The sequence below is a fragment of the Dreissena polymorpha genome, chromosome 13 (assembly GCF_020536995.1).
Source record: "Dreissena polymorpha isolate Duluth1 chromosome 13, UMN_Dpol_1.0, whole genome shotgun sequence".
In the NCBI taxonomy this organism is placed as follows: Eukaryota; Metazoa; Mollusca; class Bivalvia; order Myida; family Dreissenidae; genus Dreissena; species Dreissena polymorpha.
Window position 1 is genome coordinate 28517016 of NC_068367.1, and position 22828 is coordinate 28539843.

The 22828-nt window shown below is 35.2% G+C and overlaps 3 protein-coding genes across 8 annotated transcripts in view; 1 reads left to right on the forward strand and 2 right to left on the reverse strand.

Moving 5' to 3' along the window:
- The window catches only part of LOC127854541 (tubulin monoglutamylase TTLL4-like), a 724238-nt gene that overhangs the window by 281185 nt on the left and 420225 nt on the right, over positions 1–22828 (reverse strand). The window lies entirely within an intron of this gene.
- Positions 1–22828, forward strand: part of LOC127855724 (uncharacterized) — a 663610-nt gene that overhangs the window by 239390 nt on the left and 401392 nt on the right. The gene's annotated exons all lie outside the window — the stretch shown is intronic.
- The window catches only part of LOC127855732 (multiple epidermal growth factor-like domains protein 6), a 197885-nt gene continuing 181349 nt past the window's right edge, over positions 6293–22828 (reverse strand). For 3 of the 4 annotated variants that reach the window (XM_052391525.1, XM_052391527.1, XM_052391524.1), the window contains 6 exons: positions 22320–22442; positions 21652–21843; positions 16507–16638; positions 12785–12907; positions 10915–10974; positions 6293–10533 (listed from right to left, as the gene is read on the reverse strand). In XM_052391525.1, coding sequence (XP_052247485.1) covers positions 10124–10533; positions 10915–10974; positions 12785–12907; positions 16507–16638; positions 21652–21843; positions 22320–22442 — 1040 coding nt within the window. In that variant the 3' untranslated portion in view covers positions 6293–10123. The remainder of the gene's footprint in view (positions 10534–10914; positions 10975–12784; positions 12908–16506; positions 16639–21651; positions 21844–22319; positions 22443–22828) is intronic. The other variant, XM_052391526.1, reaches the window with a different exon arrangement.

Genomic DNA, 22828 nt, shown 5'->3' on the forward strand with positions numbered 1-22828 from the left:
TCATTTAGATTACATTATTTTCACTATAAATATTGACTTTGATCCAATTATCATCTGAAAAATACGATTTCGCGATTTCTTCAAAGATCGAGCGAGCCTTTTTACCTGTTTACTTATATATATCTAATTTAAGGTTACACAGATGTAGAGTTGTCGTGGCCGAGTGGGTAAGGCGATAAAATTGAAATCTTTTGGGATTTTCCCGCGCAGGTTCGATTCCTGCCGACATCGCATACTTTTTGCGACGCGTTTTATTTCTTTTCTAACGTAATTTGATTTAATATAGCACATAAGCTATGTTTATTGTTAAATATGTTGAAAATTGTATGCACATCCTTCAATTTTAAAATTAAAACAACGTTATGGCTAAATTGATTAATTTACTGCTGAAAATACGAATGATGCATGTTGCATTTTTATTTTTATTTCAAAAAGTAAACGGTAAATCTGTCTATTTTTTGGTATTTTTGCTGTATATAGTGTTTCTATAAAAACTTAATTTAAAATATAACTTAAATGATACTATTTTGAATTTTATGACACTTTGTTTTTAACCGACCCAATTTTTACTTGGCTGAAATCACTTACATTTCATGGCGCTATTCCATAGATTAAAATTTGTAAAAAATAAATGTCTGTAAAAGAATACTTATTTCATCTTGTTTAAACTTTAAACACCTTTACTGCATCTGTACACACCAACTGCATGCCCACATTTGGAAATTTGAATGAATTATGGAACTTTTATATACCCCAGGGGTGAAAATAAACTGGACAAAAGCCGAGCGTGAGGGTGGTTTTGAAAAAATCGGTTTATTTTTTTTAAGCATGGAAAGCTACCTACAAATTTGCATGAAGTTTAGTGAAATGATGCTGATTAGGAAAATAATTAATTAAATTATATTTGGATATGTGCCCATTAGAGGTGCGCAAGCTTAAAAAGGTAGAATTACCGAAATTCCCGTTCTTACACGTTGTAGCATGGATCGGGTATTGAACACGATACACGTGTGTATTAGCACCCTACTGTAGTCCCGGCGGGGTTATCAACTGCACCAATACACCGGTAAGCAACCAGGGGAATATCATATGAAAAAAGAACTATCATGCATGTTTGTTTTGTTAAAGTGTGTCACTAAATTTCCCTAACTGCCGATGTCGGCTATAATTTCGGTATAAACATGCACAGAAATTAACATATATATAATGTTAATGCCGGTATGTTATTGGACATTTTGTATGTCAAATGTTCATTATTTGTATTAAAATTAAGACGATGCTTATTTGCCAGAAAGCGTTTATTTCAAATTCAAAACAAGGAATAATCATACATAATACCAAAATATAAAACTAACAAAATGGCAACACTCTCGCTTAACGCAACGTTCAGAAGCACGCGCACTTAACAAAATTATTGCAACTAATGCAAGCTGTAATTAATATGTGACTACTTGCTATACAACCAGTATCATGCGAAAATTGATCTTATTTAATTGTGGTTCCCTCTTTGAATTTATGTTGCCTGTCGACTTTTAGAATAATGTGTCAGTAAGAAATGTATTGCTTGCTCTACAACCAGCATCATGCGAAAATGGATCTTATTTAATTGTAAATCCCTCTTTGAACTTAAGTTGTCAGTCGACTTTTAGAATAATGTGTCAGTAATAAATGTTTTTCTTCAGTTTCACATGTTTTTTAAGAAAATTTAGTGAAAGATGCAAATGTGTCTTATTTATTTTTTTCTGTGTCTTCAATGTATCTTATTTATATGTGACTGCGTGCTTATTTTTTTTTCAAGAAATGAAAGATGCAAATGTGTCTTATTTTAATTTTATCCATGTCTTAAATGTGGCTTATTTATATAAGATAAAATGATATACTGCCAGTGTCATGCAAAAAAGGATCTAATTTCTTAATATCCACATTCACGCTTTGTTCTTTATTAGCACCGTCTTTAATTAGGCTATCTATTTAAAGTACAGATTACTGTGAACTTAATAATTGTGCAACGGTGATGTTGATCCATTATCGTTGTTAATTTAAAATGTAGACAACAAGTTAGCAATTAATGAAATCAGTTATTTTGGAAGTAAATCTAATTGTTTCTGTACAGTAGCCAGGTGGATGTGTATTGAGCGGATAAGATAGGGATCACCACAACAAGTTTCTAATACACAGTATAGACTTCCCCTATTATTATTAATTACCTGATTGGAATAAAAAAAGTGTTAAAGATCATTTCATGTGAAAAGCAGGATTTCTGACATAATTTCAATCGTTTTGCTTTTATACACAATTTCATGGAACAATGAATATATTGGCGCGATGGAACACAATTTATAAATCAAGCTGACAGTATAGTATCATTTTTTAATTATGTGTAATTTAATTCGCATCTCTCCCTTAACTCGTTCAATGACACGTGAACTTATATCAATTATAAAACATCACGTGCATCATTAAATATTTTTTTTTAATTATGAAAACATATATGTTCTACATGGTTTTGTTTAGTTTTTTTTCTCAACCAGAGAGACATTATAAAACATTGTTATATATAAAGCGCTTTACTTTTCTACATTACATAAAGATATATCGATTTTTTTGTTAAGTGTACGTGCTTGACATATTTATAAAAAGGCAGTGTTTATTTTTGTAATAAAATCGAAAATTGACATTTAATTTGATGCAATCCACATTGTTTAGCGGCCAAGCGCAGTATTCCGCTCTCGGCGGCCGATGGTGTATTGCAATATATACAATGAAAAGCTGGGTTTCTGACATAATTTCAATCGTTTTGTTGACGCGGAAGTGCTTTTTGGTGGCCAAAAATACTATTGTTCCCTTTATTTAAACCTAAATCAGTATTTTTTTACACTTGAAGGTTTGTACAGCGGGGATTTCGGTACCGGCGCGGGTTTATGTGCTTGTTAAGAATTACCGAAATCCCCGCTAAGAGGCAACATATTATCCTGATTTATGCTTTGATTAAACATTGATAACTAAATTGCAAAAGTGTATAGCATATTGTAAATAAGGTAGTACGATATCATTTGTTTCATCAGATTTGTTTGGAAAATACTTTCTGAAGACTTATTATTACTATGTCATGTTATATTTACATATACTTTTGTGTAACCAATGTTTTAAATGTACATTTTACCCTTTTTACATTCGTTTACACATTTTTCACATTAATAAACTATTAATAATGGAAAAAATATTCTGATAAGAGTGTTTAAATGATTAACACTAATATGATTGTGTACAAATCAACATTAATGCAAAGCCAAAACCCAAACATAATGACATATAGACCCTTTAAGGCGTAATATGGGGGATTGGCGTAAACATGGGTGATTTCGGCTCTGGGCGTACGAATGTAGCAGTACCGAAATCCCCGCTAATTATTTTCCAAAAGAAGTAACCGAATGGGAGATAATACATGTCACTGGTTGCTAATGAAAAAAAACACTATAATAATTTTGTTGACACTTGAAGGTTTGTACAGCAGGATTTCGGTACCGGCGCGCGTTTAAGTTCTAGTGTAGAATTACCAAAATCCCCACTGAAAGGCAACTTAATGCTGTCAAGAGTGCTTAATAATTAAAATTAATATCAAATTTGTTGCACCTTAACATTCATGTGAAGTCAAAAACCATTCATACCGATGACCTATTGACCCTTTAAGGCGTAAATATGGGGATTTCGGTACTAGGCGGGCGAATGTAGAATTACCGAAATCCCCTTTTCATCATCGCACATTAGTGTAACATAAATTTTAACACAATATATGTAGGGAAACTCATATGAATCGCGTAATGTGAAAATGATTATTATGCTATAATTCGACCACGAAACTTGACGTGACTTAATACCGGACATTATGGAATGGAGCTACGCTTGCCGTATTTGACATAAGACCCATTTTCGCAAATTATCTTATCAATGCTTATATGAATTTGATTGCTATAATCTTATGCGTATTCGACACGGAATTATTGTCAAGGTTTTTCATTTTGTCAATATTTATCATAGCAGGGGACATTGCTGACATCAATATGGATACTGTTTTCATTTTCTGTCGAGAAATGATATGACTTATTATCAAGATTATTTTATAGTACGGTAGCGTTCTCTTCACAATTGATATTTATTTGTACAGGTAAATTGCTCTTATACTCACCATTCGGACTCGACGATCGGCTCGAATAAAAATGTTAGTCGCTTAAAAGTACAAATTCATCATATTGAGCACGATTATTATTATTATTATTATTATTATTATTATTATTATTATTATTATTATTATTATTATATAGCTTTTAGAAACTTATACCTTAAAAAAAATCCCATTGGAAAAAAAAATCCCATGGGAAAAAAAATCCCATGGGACAAAAAAATCCCATGGGAAAATAATCCCATGGGATTTTTTTATTATTTTAAAACACGATATAACGCGTTGAAATCGCGAGAAATGCTCATCATTTGTTAAAAGGTAGTGTTTCTGAAGGTTACATGAATAAATCTCTAAAAATCAGAAAAAAATCCCATGGGATTTTTTTTTTCCCATAAAAAAATGGGATTTTTTTTCTATCAAAGTAAATTGAACGAAAATAAGCACAAATGCTTTAACAATGCTTAAAATCGATAACTAAGCACAAATGAACGTGTTTTATGTTTTTGAAAATCCCATGGGATTTTTTCTCCCATAAAAAAAGCTGGAGAAAAATCCCATGGGAGAAACCAAAATTCCCATGGGATAATGAAAAATCCCATGGGAAATTACAAAAATCCCATGGGAACCCCAACTTTGCAAATAAAGTTCAAAGTGAAGAAAACGCATTTAACAAGCACAAATAACCAATTATTAATCACAAGTTAGACTTTTATCTTATACTTTATCACAAATAAGCAAACCTTCAAGAAAAAGGGTACTTAAGTTTGCGAAATTTCGGTTTCGCAAAGTTTTTCCGGTGGCCGTTATCAACAGATGATGGCTAAAACTATGCTGCCCAGTTTTACACAGCAACACGAGTATCAGGCTCAAAACCGGATGGATCACAAGTTCCTGACATTACAATATCACTCTAGAAAAAGCCAATGGTAAATTGTTAAGTTAATTGATTTGTTTAAAAACATTTGACAATAAAACATTTATTAACATTTAATACATATATTAATACACATTTTTAATCAATAGAATTAAAACTCATCAAATTTGTTAACCACTTTGTGGAATTCATGATACTGATTTTAATGATCCAAAATTATAGGTAATTTGATATCCACTTGTTATGTTTTTTATTTATTTGATCCTCATACAATTTCAGCCAAACAGGATCTGCTGTGTGCCTAAATGTCCACCACTGGCTATGGATTGATTAAATTTCGATCTCAAACCTAGCATGATATTCGCTCCAGCTTCATATTAGCGGTTCGCCTTTGAATATCGATGTCAGTGCTGACTCGAAATTCAACCTAGTTTGATAGTGGCGGTTCGTGTTTGAATTCAGTTGACAGAGCTAGCACGATGTTCGCAACAGCTCGACATTCGCGTTTAACCTTTGAATGTTGATGTCGTCGTGGCGGAGTGGATATGGTGTCCGCCTAGCAACCGGGAGGTCATGGGTTCGATCCCCACTGTGGGAACGTTCTTTCGATCTCCTCCAAAGACACCAAGTACTGGTTATACCCAGGAAACGGACTAGAGAGTGTTTCAATAAGCCTTAGGCTTTCGATGCAATCGAGCTAAAATATATAGGTTTAAACTAAACTAATGTTGATGTCAGTGCTGACCAGAAATTCAACCTAGATTGATATTCACAGTTCATGTGTGAATTTTGATGGCAGAGTTAGCATGATATTCGCACCAGCTCGATATTTGAATATTCGATCTTCGATATGTACCTAGTTCCGTATTCCTTATTGAAACCGAATAAGCAACGGTTGCTTTGTAACTAAACGACCTAACAGTCCCCCATTGTTTTAAAAGATACAGCTATTCGACAAGTTAAATGGTATGTCAAGCAACTCGAATAAATTTATTGTATGCATTATTATAAATGTTTAGGTATTTGTTCGCGCTTGAAAAGGATGTCTACATTGACATTTTCTACTTTGATTATTAACTTTACATCAACCAAACTTCAAACATATAACATTACTTTACATGAATAAATGATATAAAACAAAGTGCAATATAGCACATTCCTTCTTCTTTTTTAAATTCATCTCCAGTTTCTTTATCTTGGCTGAATAAGGAAAAGGGGACCATTGTATAAATAGGAAGAATATTATAAATATTTATTGTAATACATTTGCACTTAGGTTTATAAACAAATAACCAAACTTCTGTTTCGCGGCTGAATAAAGAAAAAGGAACCAGTTCCTAATTCCGTATTCAAACCGAATAAGGAAGTGGCATTTTCTTACTTAAAAAAATAAATTAAAATTAAACAAGGTTTACAACATATCAATAAAAATCATTGAATATGTAGGTTGGATATTAAAGAATATTTATAGTAAAACATTTTTTCTTAGTTTTATTTAATGATAACCCAGTTACTTTTTTACGGTGAGTTAGGAAAAAAACCAGTTCATTATTTCTTATTCAAACCAAAGAAGAAAATTGCATTGTTGCTTGAAAATAAAACAAGAGCACCGCATAACGGGTGCCACGCTCGGCTGCGAAAGCTTGTCAGATTTTTTTTAGAGGTCACAGTGACATTGACCTTCGACCTAGTGACCCAACAAGAGCACCGCATAACGGGTGCCACGCTCGGCTGCGAAAGCTTGTCAGAATTTTTTTAGAGGTCACAGTAACCTTGACCTTTGACCTAGTGACCCAACAAGAGATGTGTTTGTCAGAAACACAATGCCCCCCTACTGCGCCACTTTGAAATAAAATTTATATTTATCATTTGGCAGGTATAGACATCATCTCCCTTTAAAGCTTTATTACTTCCCTTGGATTTTGTCCAATCCAACCGGGAGGGGGGGGGGAAGGTCTGTAGACAGTAAAAAAAGACCAAGTCAGACATCACTGACAACCAAGGCCTGTGGTTTTTCAAAGAGATCATAGCCAGAGTTCATCATGTATGTATGGACATAAGTCCACTGGTATTTAATGAAAACTAGCATTCACAAATTAGAACAGGTAAGAAATGATAATTATATCAAGAGATGTGTTCGTCAGAAACACAATGCCCCCTATTGCGCCGCTTTGAAATAAAATTGCTATTTATCATTTGGCAGGTATAGAAATCATCTCCCTTTATAGTTTTTTACTTCCCTTGAATTTTGTCTAATCCAACCGATGTGGGGGGGGGGTCTCACAGTCAATTATGACCATGTCAAACATCACTGACAACCAAAGCCTGTGGTTTAAAAGAGATCATAGCCAGAGTTGATCATGTAATGAACATCAAAGAAATTATAATTATACCATTAAAAAAAACCTTTGACAAATCAATCATTTGAGTTATAAATAATCAAAATAATAAATATCTACGGTAACTGTGAAAAGAACTTCAATTCTTGGTAAGGAAATATATAATATGAGATTTATATAAATTACTTCTCTTGAAAATAATTGTCTCTAACAAATCTCTATGTTTAGTAGCAAATAATTAAAATCCAATACCGTGACTGTGATTGACCATTCGAAATGTGCAGCTCCATGAGATACACATGCATGCCAAATATATAATGTGGCTATGTTCAATATTTAATAATTTTCTCCCTTTTTAAAGCTTATTACTTCCCTTAAATTTGTATTTTTTACCGTAGACCGTAAAGGATGACCTTGACCTTTTACCACAATGTGTTTGTCAGAAACGCAATGCCGGCTACTGCGCCGCTTTTATTTATTTAACAAAAATATAAACGTGGGCAGGTCAGATAACTATGTCCATTTAAAGCTTATTACTTCTGTTGACTTTGTTTTTTCGACCCTAACCCTTGAAGGATGATGTTCACCTTGAACTTTTACTACTCAAATGTGCAGCTCCATGAGATACACATGCATGCCAAATATCAAGGTGCTATCTTCAATATTTAAAAAAGTTATGGCCAATGTTAAGGTTTTAGCACGACGCCTACGGCGACGGCGGACGTCGGACGGCGGACGGCGGCAGACGAGCTGGCTATGACAATAGCTCGGGTTTTCTCCGAAAACAGCCTCGCTAAAAATGGGTGTGGTGTGTCGAACTCATCAAGGTGCAGCTTCATATGAAGTTTCAATGTTGTCGGTGGAAGCACTTTTATTTTAGAAGCAGTTTTCAAAACCTTTACAAAATGTTAAGGTTTTTGCGGACGACGACGGACACGGACACGACCAGCAGGCTATGACAATACCTCGGGTTTTCTCCGAAAACAGCCGAGCTACTAAAATGAACAAAAGTGAAATACATATAAATGCAAATCCTTGTATGTGTTGGCTGGATATTAAAATATTTAGTGCAATACATTTCTACTTAGTTTTATTTAATAATTACCCTGTTCTATTCTCTTGATTGAATAAAGACAAAGACATTAAGCAGGACAAGGAACTGGTATTTTCTTACTTAAAACATAAATTAAAATGAACCAAAGTGTACTACATATCAACGCAAATCATTGCATATTGAGTTTAATATTAAACAAATTTATTGCAATACCGTTCTATAGTTTTATTTCATAATAACCCAGCTCCTTTTTGCGGATAAATACCAAAGAGGAATCAGTTCCTTTTTCTTTATTCAAACCGAATAAGGGGAACTGGCATTTTCTTACTTAACAAAATAATCAAAATGAACTAAAGTGTACAAATATCGATAAAATTATTGCATATGTAGGTAGGATAGTAAAATTATATATATTGTGGCACTTTCTACGTAGTTGTGTTTTGTTAATGATAACGCGGCTGAATAAGAAAAAAGGAAAAAGTTCATTATTCCTTATTCAAACAGAATAGGGAACTGACATTTTCTTAGTTAATAAATAGATTAAAATAAACCATATTGGTTCACATAAAATAATAAACCATGTAATAAAAGACGTTACACATTTCTTACGAAAAATTAACACTTAATTTCTTGAATAATTTATTTTATTACAACCAACAGTACCCAAACTAAGAAAACAAAACACAAGAGCATCTGTTTTATATATTAGAGCATGAATAACAAGAGATGTGTTTGTCAGAAACACAATGCCTCCTACTGCGCCGCTTTAATTTATTTATATTTCTTTACTCATTTGGCAGGTACAGATAAGTATCTCCATTTAAAGCTTATTACTTCCCTTGGATTGGTTTTTTTGACATTTGACCTTACAGTATGACCTTGACCTTGACCTTTTATCACTCAAAATGTGCAGCTTCATGAGATACACATGCATGCCAAATATCAAGTTGCTATCTGAAGCGACATAGAAGTTGAGCATGAGCATTTTTCGAAACTTAAACGCAAAGTGTGACGGAAAGACAGACAGACGGACAGACGGACAGTCCGATTACTATATGCCCTCCTTCAGGGGTATAAAAATGTATATGTTTATAACAAAAACTAGCGGAAAGACATTGTGAACAAAAACCAGTATACAAATACCTAAGATAGAGTCAATGCTATTATTATTCACAACTTAATTACAAATGTTTATTAAATCTACTAATCAGTTAAAAATTCTTTATTTTTTTAAATGTACTAATTTCACGTGCTGTTTATGTTCACTGGTCCAAATTTTAAATTATTTATCAGAACAGAAGCAAATAAAATCAATGTGCGAGAAGCAGAAAGCAAATCTATGGAAAATAATACCAAATATATTGCAACAATTTTAACAATAAAACGTATGTTTAGTTATATTTACTGTACAAATACAACTACTTGTAAAAATTATGTATGTATGTATTGAAATTTGTTTTGCAACGGTAGGGCAATGCACAAATTTAGTGTTGAAATTTATGTTGCTAAAGTATCTGCCTCACACAAATGTTATATATTTCTCAAATGTAAAAAAACAAACTAAGCATGCGATTTTGAATTGGATTTAACTCGCATATCTTGTTAAATAAAAAAATAATTTTATTCTGAAGCATACGTGCGGTTGCTTTTCGTGGAAACCACCGACATCTGCTCGCTCATTTCCCCACCATGTCCGACAGGCAACGACTGGTAGGCGGGATGGCGGGGTGGGACGGGTACTCCACGTTCTTCATTGAGCCCCACTCCTTCATGCTGTCGGTAACCGATGGCGTGTAAGGCGGGGGTCCGGTCACATGGTCACGTGATTTTACGTGATTCGGAACATGGATAGAGGCTGTTTTCATGAATTTTCGGTCCGACGTAAGGTGACCGTAGAGCTTGTTGTCGTACTGTTTCTTGCGTTTCTGTTCCACAGCAACGGTGTAGATATGGTTTTCGAAGCCATAATGTAGCTTTTTCTTCGGTTGTTGTTCCTGAGAGGTCTTACTGAACCGGCGTTCCATGTTAAACCAAAGCAGCAAAAAGACTCCCACTAGAAAGAGATGGCCGCCGACAACCGTTCCAACTGGAATTTAACGCGGTAAAATTAATGTGTATTTATGTTATGCCGCCATGAATTTACTTACCATACGGATGCCATAAAGACCAAAATGATATTGGATGCTATGACACACTAGTGTCTTTAATATACAAACAAAAGAAGTATAATATATTTACAATTACAGATAAATACCATTATTTATAATATGTGTATGTACTTCACTGGTCATGTAAGCCGTAATGAAATAGTCGTAATGCTTTTTGCATGATGTGCACAATCATATTTTTGTTTATAAAACAGATATGTGTGATAGACAATACTCTTTTTGGGGACACAAATGGCCCCATTGTCAGCTATGACACACGTAGTCGTACATAAGCGTTGTGGATGCGCAAAGGTACTCACTCAGAGCCGCGTTTAGCTCTGGCTCCCATTTTTCGCTGCTCGCCGTCTGCCTCTTGGCTCCTAATATAACACAATTTACAGTTCACATGAGACAATAAGTATGACAGTAATGCCATTATAATAATTAATTATATTGCCTCTATCAACAAGCATAAAACAACATGCATGCAAGATGGTATCCTGTTATTTATGCTGTGTGTTTGCAATTAGAAATCGAATTCGTTGCTTTTTCACGCAGATTCTAAAGTTTGCATTATCGAGTGATGAAATGTTGCAGCCCTCCGCTATACCATTTTTATATATATTTATATATAAATATACACCATATCAACCATTGATTGCCACCAAACTTGTTGATACCTTCAACAATGGTTACAACAAATGCGCACTCCGCTTTTTTGCCATCGAAATCTACGGGATTGAACATAATCTTACGAGATTCCACGTAATCACTGATGAACGGTTTGCTCTGAAAACCTATCGATATTCCGATAATGCTTTCAACACAGTGAAATAGAACCAGACGAGGCCGCCTTTTTGTGTTCACCGTGAAGTGTTTGTTGTTGTTGTGTTTTTCTTGAAATATCTTAAATGCGTCAACACAAATAAACTGTTCTTTTAAAACATAATTTGATTTTTTTAAATGGATATATACCATATTAATGCTAAATATTTGCTCACGTACACATGAGGTGACTAATATGAAAAGGGAAAGTTTTAATCATCTAATAAAAAGGTATATTTATCATTATAAGAATGGTATAATTAACTCCAAGATGGTTAACATATATCTGTCTTCCCATACAGACAGTTAAATCGTAGTTTTAAAGGGACAACAAATGTGTTCATACATGTGTAATAAGAACAATTCGGCGCTAAACACATTACACATGGTGAAGAAATGTACATGTCTTATGTACATGATTGAGCTTTAACTGGAAATGAACTAATATATACTAAAACGTTGTAAACTAAACTTTCTAAGCCTTGTCTGATTTTCGTTTCGGAGCTTAAATTCACGAAAGTTGATTAGGTTTGTTTTTCGCATATTTTCATGTGAGCATTTGATACCTTGTTCATATCCGTTTTAAAATTAAATTTACAAATTAAACAAATATATAAGCAGGAAATTCTCTAGGTTGAACATATGTCCATGGACGCAGCGGATCGGAACCGGGGTTGTGGGTTAAGCTGTTAATGACATTCAAATAAATTGCTAATAAGTCTTTGCATGTATATACGGGGCCAAAATTGAGGCGTGCATCGAAATACCGATAGTTTTTCAATATCAAACACAAATTATTGACCTTTCGTTGTCGTGTCACGTACATCACAAATAAAGATGAAAAGCGGTACTTAAGCTCTAAAAGCTGTCAGTTGAAATGAAATAGTTATGCGATGTATCTAAGTAGATCATTTGTGACAGACAAACAGCATGATGATGAAGTAAAGCATTTAAGTAAAACCCACAAGAGTCTTCGCAATCAAGAATTTACGATAAAAATAACGACCTGTCAGACTGCGATACTGAAGACAGGGACAGACAACAAATATCAAGTCAGAGCAAACCAAACGTAAATGAAAGGTACTATTTATACTATGTATAGTTATTGCTTCCACGTATTAGTCCATATGTCACGTATTTGTGTGTATGATGGATCCCTGTACTTGTTGAAATATCGGGAAATCTTAAAAAGGTCAATTTATTTTGCAAATGAGCAGATATATTCTCTTTACTCACGCGAACTTTAGATTCGCATAATAAGATAATTTAACTTAGCATGTGCGTGTTACGAGAGAGCATATTATAGATCATTAATCTATATTTTAATGTTATGATATAACAAGTATGCGGTCCAATTATCCATACCTTCACATACAACACCAGTGCTAGTTATTAGACCATTCTCACATCCACAGCTGTTGCAATCGCAAAAGTATCTTTCCCCATCCTGGTATGTCTTGCCATTTACTACACATGGCAGTCCTTGAACTGAAAACACAACACAGATGAATGTTTATTACAACTCGTATAACAACCAAACACAAAAGCCCAGACAAACGATAAACCATGACATAGACCAAGAATGAATGGGCTCGAGATCATGGCCAAGATTATGTGCGGCTAATGAGGGCGTTTCAACAATAATGTACAGGCTTGTATCGTTAGCAAATAACCTTATTCTTGAGTTTATATTATTAATAAAGTGCTTTATATACACACAAACAGAGCAACGGCAAATGCAGCGAACCCTGTGAAACACCAGCTGAGATGGTGGACCACGAAAAAGCAGAAGTTAGCAATAAAGACGTTTTGTTTGTGTTGTGAAAGATATGGTTTGAACCTATTAAGAAGCTTATGTTTTATTCTTAATGATTATAAATTGAATAATAGTACATGGTGCAATACTCTGTCAAATGCCTTTGAAATATCGCAAAATACTGCTCGAACTCCCTTTCCGGTGGCTATGGTTTTGCAGACTAAAGCAGATTGTGGAAAATTTGATACGTTTAAAAGAGATTACACAGTATACTTTAAAAGAAAAATTAAATAGTTTGAAAACGGTTTATCTAGTTCGTTAAAACCTTCGCGAAGGAGTTTTGGCGTAATAGATCAGATCCACTTGCTTTGGATTGATCCATGGAAAGAATTGCATCAATAACGTCTTGATGTGATGTTGTGATACTTTAGAGCCTGCAATTAGTTTCTTCTTTAAGAAATGGAAGAAGCTGATTTTCTTCTTCGACAGTTTATTGCAAACAGAAGTATTCATTCAGATGTTCCGCATTTAGCTACGTCAAAGGAAGCTTCAACATTATTATGAATGATATTTGATTTGTTTTTTTGCTTTGTGAATTGTTGCGATAAACTGAGCCATTATTTTGATGATGCATTGTGTGCATTAGTTGTATTTATTTGTGTTATCAGTCTGTGTGTGTGTTCAAATGTATACTTTGTATTGTTTCTGTTATCTGTTTTCTGAATTGACCACTCGCAAGCTGTCAATCAGAGAAGCTGATAAACCCGCGATCACCGATCAGATATTGATTTTTGAAACATCAATTGGCAACGCTTTATCGCCGCCATTTCGTCCGAAAAACAAGCAATGTCGTAATATTGGAATTAACGTTGCATAAAATACCTTGATCTCGACGTTCATGCAAGTTGATTTTGTACAGTAAAATTCGTAAAATATCCTAAAAAAACTGTATTTGACGCGAACGTGTCAAAGGCTGAAATACCTTATGCAGAATTACTGGAGTTTGCTTCAGCAACAGTTTAATCCAATTCTGTTTGGCGTTATATGATCGGGTGAGTCGACTCAGTTTATAAGATTCATTTCCATTAATATTGATGTTGAAATCAACAGTTACTAACACGATATCATAGGATGCAGTAAAAGCCAGATCGATAATTTGTTCGAGAATGTCCCAGTGGCTATTATAGAATTATGAGGGCGATATACTCCACCTATTACATGTAGAAGTTAACGTTTGTTGATAAATAGTTTAAACCATAATTCCTATAGATTGGCTATTACCAGATGAGCACGTTCATGCTATTGAATACCTTCTTTTACATATTTCGCAACTGCGGCCCCCACTGTCCTATTTTCTCTGTTACAACGGATAGGTGGTGAAAAGTTTCGTATGTTTAAGTCATGATTTGAGATTGATGTGTTAAGCCATGTTTCGGTTAAGACAAATACATCTGATGTTTGAGCTTCAATATCTAAATAATCGAGCTTGGGTTTCAGGCTTTGGATGTTAAGATGCATTAGAGTATTTTGAAGGTTAATATAGAAGGATATATTTGAGTCAGAGTCAGCAGAAATTGAGCATCAACCAGGTCCCGGGTTGGGTGGATATCTCCTGAAATAATTAAGTTAAGAAGATATATGACTATCGTGTAGGATGTGCACTTGTGTTTGGTGTCGTAGTGACATTGGTGACGGCGACTGGCTGGAGTCAGGGTGAATAAAGTCATCACGATATTGACTTTCACATTTTAGAGAAATCGCCGTCGTATTTATTATTTTAGATGCTAACATTTGTAGATGAGCCCACATGTTAATGATGCATTTTGTGTTTGATGCCAAAACGAGAAGTGAGAAATATGAAAAGATTAAATAGCAAAAATAGTATTCTAAAGCAGATCATTAAAGTAAGTTTTGTGAGTATGTATCCGATGAAATGTCGTCTGAAAGAAATGGGTGCTATATTGATAAATTATACGTTTGTTTTGGGTGTTAACAATTATTATAAAATCAAAGATATATAAGTAGACATCGTATACGATGCCTGCGTCGTACAATATACGTAAGTTCTGATGAGTATTGCTATCCGAAGAAATGTCGCCGGAAAGAATTGGGCGCTAAAATAATACACGCCGGTTGAAATAGTGCAAAAACATATTCACAATGTTATGAAATCAAACATTATATAAGGACACATCATATACGATGTGTTCGTAGTACACTGCACATAAAACCTTGAGTTAGAAAAATAAATGATCAGGCATTTTAACAAATGGTTGAAGTGTAAAATTAGCAAGTTATTTTTGGAGACAGTTACACGCTAATCTGCATGGACATTTTAAACCACACTAATAACCGTACAAGCCCTGTAGATAGCAATTGCACATAAAGAGCTCGAGATTTCCGTGGTTTTGAATGCAGTCAATATCAGACGTTTCAATGTCAGCTTTAGTGATTAATATTAAAAAGTCAACGAATGTTTAACGGGACTATCTCAAAATCACTTCGTGATTCTATTCAGAAGATTTTCTTGGATATGTCCTTGTTTAGGCCGCCTGACGTCCATACCTTATCGACCTTGCCAAGTTTAAGAATATTATGGACTTCAAAAGAGTTTGCTTTGTGTTTTCGTGAGATCATCTTTCAAGTACGCCAATGCGCAGCCATAAGTTTAAAGTTAGGATAGGAGCATGTTGACCTTCTGACGAAGTCGGTAGCTGGAAAAATTAATAATAATGTCACGGGGTTGAGGGTTTCCGGTTTGCGTTTTGTATGTGTGTTTACCAAGTCTGTGGCATCGATCGATTTCGTCGATACTGATAGTTTAATTGACAGTTGCGTCAGTGATTACCCCTTGGGTCTCTGACAGCCCCGAGGCATTTGTGAATTTTGTTATTACAAGTTTAACATACTATTAAGCTACCACTAGTGTCCAGTTAAATAACATTCAAATGACCACACTAGTAGCATGAAAAAACACACATTTTGTTTGCCGAATAGCTAACATCAAAACACCGCTAGCAAGTATCCATAACCCCATACATTAGTCAATTACCATTTACCAACAAAACATACACTGGAAACACATACCTAACGAACAGATCATTTCTCAATCACACACAAGACATACATTGGTAAAGCACTTCTTTCAAACAGGACATTTCTCAATAACAAACAAACATACATGAGTTTCACGTGTGTTTCGAACAAGAATTTTCTCAATTATGAACACAAATACGCGGGAAACAGGTGTCTTTCTAACAGGTCATTTCTCAATAAACACCAAACATACAATGGAAATAAATGTCTTTCTAACAGGGTATTTGATACGTACCCAGATCACATGCTTCTCCTCTGAACCCAGGGTTACACTTGCAGTAGTTGTAATCCTCATCATAATTGTAATCATAACCAACGCAAATCGCTCCGTTCACGCAGCGGATCGGAGGCGGGGTTGTGGGTATAGCTGAAATAAAACAAAAGAAATTTCAGAAAGAGCACTTAAACATCTTACTTAGAGTGTGTTCTCTTATATATAACGTTGAATGGGAAAGGACATCCCAAAACGTTCTTGACACGTGTTACCTACAGAATACTTAGTCATATAACCTTCAATCGACCTTGACAAGTTTTAGAATATTACTGATTTTAAATGGAGGTCGCTTTGTGTTATCGTGAGATCCTCGTTCAAGTACGACCCTGCGTAGCCATATGTTTTAAGTTTTGATCGGAAGATGTCAACATTCTGTAAAATTCGGTAGCTGGGGAATTTGATATAATGTCACGGGGTCGGGGGTTTACGGTTTGAGTTTTTTGTGTGTGTATACGTCCGAAGTTTACCAAGTTTGTGGCGCCGATCGATTTCGTCGATACCGATATTGGTGCCTGTGGCAAAGAAAATCTTCTTGACAGTTGCGTCAGAATTTTTCCCTTGGGTCTTTGACACGCCTAAGCGCAGACAGTTGCGGCGACTATACTTGTTTTGGCGGTTAACGTTTGCCTCCATGCCCGAGTCTTTGGATTCTAGCTATTAAATGTAGGTATTGTTTGATTTCCGGATATCAGCTCAGCTACTTCTGCGTTGAGGCTATCGAGAACGCCAGCCATTATGCTGCAAACTATGTCTGAGATTTGTGATTGAAAGGACTTCTGCAATACTTCGCTTATACGAGTAATGTCTTCATTACTGAGATTGATAATGGGTGGTTGGTCAAGGAAAATATTCGGACCTACTTAAGCTCAGCTTGATCCACCGGCGCAGAAGTTTCATTCTTTGTTTTATTTAGATGGACCAGATTTTTAGCAGTAACTCATTCGCGCTGAAATAACTATGCTTTCAATTACTTACTTATTTGCCACAGTATACTTCAAAACCGAATATGCGTGATCGGTCAACCTTGAACATTCCACCGACTAGGCGCTACAAATTTATTACGGATCTGCAGTGATGTGTATCACGATTATATTTGTTAAGGGGAAAATATTTAATAAGTCAATATTAAGACAATTTTGAACTTTTTAATTCCAAGTTTTACATACTATTCAGCTTCTACTAGTGTCCAGTTAAATCACATTCCAATTAGCACACTTTTAGCAGAAAACATAAGGCACAGATGCCCCCACATTCCACTTTTGTCGAAAATATCCGCGAATGTCAAAGACAAATTGTTTCGGAAAAAAATCCGGAAAAATGTTATTTCAAAGAAAATTCCTTTTTTCAAGGCCCGTAACTTCGTTAGAAATCAATGGACCGGAACGAAACTCGACCTTGATCTGTAAGTCATGTAGGTAGACTCATACACCAAAAACCAGGTCAATATCTGCAAGTGTTTAGGAAAAAACCGGAAAACTGTTATTCTACAGAAAAGTACAAGCATCGTAACTTCGCAAAAAATCAATGGAGAGGAATGAAGCTCAATATGATCTGTAGTCATCCAGGTAGACACTCATACCAAACGCCAAGTCAATATCTGCAAGCGTTGCGGACCCCCCCCCCCCCAAGAAAACTGTTATTAAAGAGAAATTCTAAGGCCAAGGCCAATAACTTCCCCAAAAACAAATTGACCGGAACGGAACTCAAACTTGATCTGTAGGTCATCCAGGTAGACTCACACACCAAAACATCAGGTCAATATCCGCAAGCGTTTCGGAAAAAAACTCCAGAAAACTGTTATAAAAGAGAAATTTTTAAGTCCAGGGCCCAAAACTAACCTAAAAATAAATCGACCGAAACGAAACTCAAACTTGATCTGTAAGTCACCCAGGTAGACTTACATACCAAAAATCAGGTAAATATCTGAAAGCGTTTCGGAAAAAACCTCCGGAAAACTGTTATTAAAGAGAAAATTTCTAAGTCAGAGGCCCCTAACTTCGCCAAAAATCTACGGACCGGAACGAAACTTGAACTTGATCTGTAAGTCATCCAGGTAGAATCACATACCAAAAAGCAGCTAAATATCTGAAAGTGAATCGGAAAAAAACTCCGAAAAAAGTTATTATTGCAAAATTTCTAAGTCCAAGCCCCATAACTTCGCTAAAAATAAATGGACTGGAACGAAACTCAAACTTGATCTGCAAGTCATGTAGGTAGACTCACACACCAAATATCAGGTAAATATATGAAAGCGTTTCGGTAAAAAAAACCTTCGGACAACTTTTATTATAGAGAAATTTTCTAAGTCCAAGGCCCATAATTGCGCAAAAATCAATGGACCGGACCGAAACTCAAACTTGATCTGTTAGTCATGTAGGTTGACTCACACACCAAATGTCAGGTCAATATGTGAAAGCGTTTACTAAAACAGTCCGGAAAATTAATAATATTGAAATCAAATTCAAATTTTATGAATGAGTTAAACTTACCAGTCATACTTTGCTTACATATAGGATATTTACTCCTGTGTTTCAGTCAGACTCGCTCAAACGCTTGCGAGTTTACGACATAATTACGGTAGCAAGCGTCTTCTTGATCAAGATCGGCGTGAATATGCATGCGCCAATCAGTTTTACTTTTCCCAGTGAAAACGCAAAATCTCTCTCAAACAGAAATTAGCAAGGGGATGTGGAGGGTAATATTATGACTGGTAAGTTTAACTCATTCATAAAATTTGAATTTGATTTCAAATTTATGAATTTCATTTCATTCGTTAAACTTGCCAGTCATACTTTGTTTACATATAGGATAGATTTCAAAGCAGTATACTCATCCATTTGGAGGTGTCACTGCTAATTTCTTGTAGTCATTTTTTCTAAACTCCCACAACTATCCATGAATCTCCTTGTTGGATATTCTGTATCAAACTATCCATAAAATATCCATTCAAGAATTTCCCTAAATATATACACTTTTTACACTCTTAACCACCTGTGAAAAATCATAACATGCGACTCGCTAAAAGTTTCTCAAAAAATTTCGCTTTCTAATGTCTAAAACGTTCACCTTTTGACTACAGTCTCTAAGGTAAAACTTAATGAAAGTGTTCTCTTTACTCCAGTCTGCAGACTGCATAATTGAATCTAAAGAGGCTCCCTTAAAAAGAGCAAATGAATTAAATATCCCATTTAACAACTGGATAATAGGAGGATGTTGCCCTACTTTAAATTTATCTACAGGAGGAAGAACTGCTGATAACATTGACCTGTAGCCATTTATGGTTCTATATTGTAAACCTTTTTCGTACAAATCTGTCAAAAACTGGGCAATTTGTACTAAAAAGGCAAAATAGGTATTAATTTTCCGCAAACTACACCAGCTATTGTACATTCTGAATTTACAGATTCTGCATATTCCCTTTATTTGCAGAGTATGAAAGCTGATAGTTTGGTCTAGGTCGCCCTGACTGCTTGTACTGAAGTCTTCGCTTCTTGTAGGCGGACCTAACTGTATCATATGCATTTGAGACAAATGTTCTCTTAGGTTTATCAAAGAATTCTGGCATGAGATCATTCAACTGATCTTTCTGTTCTTTGCTGCTCTTAAGCTTAGAATGTAATCCAGAACCAAACACACCCTCTGAGGATAAAGGTAAAGGTAAAAAATTTGGAATTAATGTCTTTCAAAGTGATGAAATGCACCTGCTCTACCGGCTTGATCTAACGCTTTGTTGGACCTGTCAAACAAATCACGTACAGTTTGAACAGCTTTATCCATGTTTGTTTCCTCAGATTTCAAAATTGACAATAAATTTCCCAATCCCTAATGCATGTAGCATGTTGCAACAATATTTAAACGAGAAGCCAACTGACCTTGACAACTAAGGGTCTCAATAGACTTCAAAGGCTGAGTGCGCATTTGGCTACTCTTGCCCCAGCTTTTTGTCATTGTATTGCTATGCCGTTTCTGCAACATAGGTTCTAATAAATCGTCCAAACAGGGAATATCTAACATGGACTTGCTCTGCTCATGTACAGGAAAGCACACTCTATACTCATCCATGTAAGCATACATTCTGTCAGGAGTGTCAGTTCTCCAAGAATGTGACAGTATGGAAATCTGGTATTCATCTAGTACTAAACCTGTCACAACTCCTTTTTTGAGTGCTCAGAGCCAAACAATTCTGACAGCATGTTACGTGTTTCAGGGTTTGTATACTGTTTAAACTGACCACTGTCTGTAGAACAAACAGAAATATCAGAATGAACTGAGATGCTTTCCTCACAAAGACCGAGCAAATCTCGTCTTTCTTGATCCCGAGGATGAAGGGACAAAAAATCATCAGAAACAATGTCATTGTCAATACCATTATTCAAACTTATCAATTGACGGGGTCTACTCACCGAAACGGAATCCCCGGAAACAGCTCTCAGCTGGGCTGAACCCACTGTTGGCTGTTTATTTGCACTATTCAGCGAGGCCAAACCCCCTGATAAATGTGCTTTTTTCACAGTTTCTAGTGACTGAAGAATTTTTTCAATATTGGAATCAAACTTTGCTTCCATATCCGAAATTCTCTTATCCAAATCATGAACATTCGGTTTCGAAGAAGCACGTCTTTTCGAAACTGACGAAGTATATTTAGGTGTGAAATTGCCATGTTCCTGTGAATGAAAATCATCTACCACATGGAGCGACGCTTCCGCCATGGTCAAATACTAAAAACCACTTATAAACTTTACGAAATAAGTCCAAATTTTCTTACAAACTGTAAGACTAAAAAGCACGTCCGACCGTTTTCACGCTAAAAGTAAAACTGATTGGCGCATGCGTATTCACGCCGATTTTGATCAAGCAGACGTTTGCTATCCTTTTTTATGTCGTGAATTCGCAAGCGTTTGAGCGAGTCTGACCGAAACACGGAAATGAATATCCTATATGTAAACAAAGTATGACTGGTAAGTTTAACGAATAAAATGAAGTGGAATGCCGGACGGACAGACGGACGGACAGTCGGACAAATGGTAATACGGCCATGGTAAAACAAATTTACAAAATTTACTTCTTAACGGTGTGTAATTGCTGCTATTTTTATGCAATACATACCCTTGGTGGAAACAAGCACTGCTGGCAGTAGTTCTTTTACTATACACGTGGTCCCATTCTCCGAGATCTCATATCCTTTAGGACAATAACAATGCCATGAACCATCATTGGTCTCTACGCATGCATTGGAGCAGTTTCCGTTATTTAATGCGCAAGCACCGGGTGGAGGTGAAAGCGTTGTTTTGCGTATTTCTAGAAAATTACAATTTCAATTGATAGAAACGTAGAGAAAAAAAAGGTCTGCAAAAAGTGCCATAAATACTATATTATAATATATGTATGATTGGGATTTACCTACACGAATGCACAGAACTGTTTTAAACATGAGATTGAAAAGAAGTAACAGTTAAAATGTTCCGTAACAACTCATATGCATCCGATGTACTTCCATGCGTAGTCGTTTTTCAGACAATGGCAGTTTATTTTTATACACATTTCGATGATATTAATCCGGCTGAAAGTAGCTAAGTTATCGATGATATTTAATTTGTAAAAAAACTTTTGGAACTTTAAATATCGTTCAGTGTGAATTTATCATCTATGGCTTCCAAGTTGTAGTTTTCCCCTGTATTACATCTTATTCAACTGAACAAGCAGTATATTTGTAAGTTTCCTTTGATTACGTAGGTAGAAAATAAAATTATTGACAAAATATTCTCAAAACTTACCGATGCAAGTGTGCCTGTTGGTTGCCATGTTGAAACCCTCCGGGCAGGAACAGCGGTATGATCCCGGGGTGTTGGTACACTCGTGAGAACAGCCGCCGTTTAACCTATGGCACTCGTTGATGTCTGTACCATTTATTGGACATGTATATGAATTTCGTCTGCTTTTTTAGAGCATTACTCATAACTTATTAAATAAGCCGACAATATCATACTTGTGTTTTCGTCCATACTTTGACACCTCCTGGTATATTCGACTTTGGAAAATATTGTGTAAATGTGTTTAAACTTTAACATATGAGTTTGATGCAACTTAATGTCGGTGTAAGGGATTTTTCTGTTCAACATAGTTGTTGTTAATTCGATGTTTTTTAGCAAATCTTTATAAATAATTTTTTAACAACTTTTGAATTTCTAATATAGGACAACGGTAAGACACATATTAGTCAACCTTTTTGGATCACATGCGTTGAAAAGCATATACACATTTACTTGAGTCCTTCACAAACTAT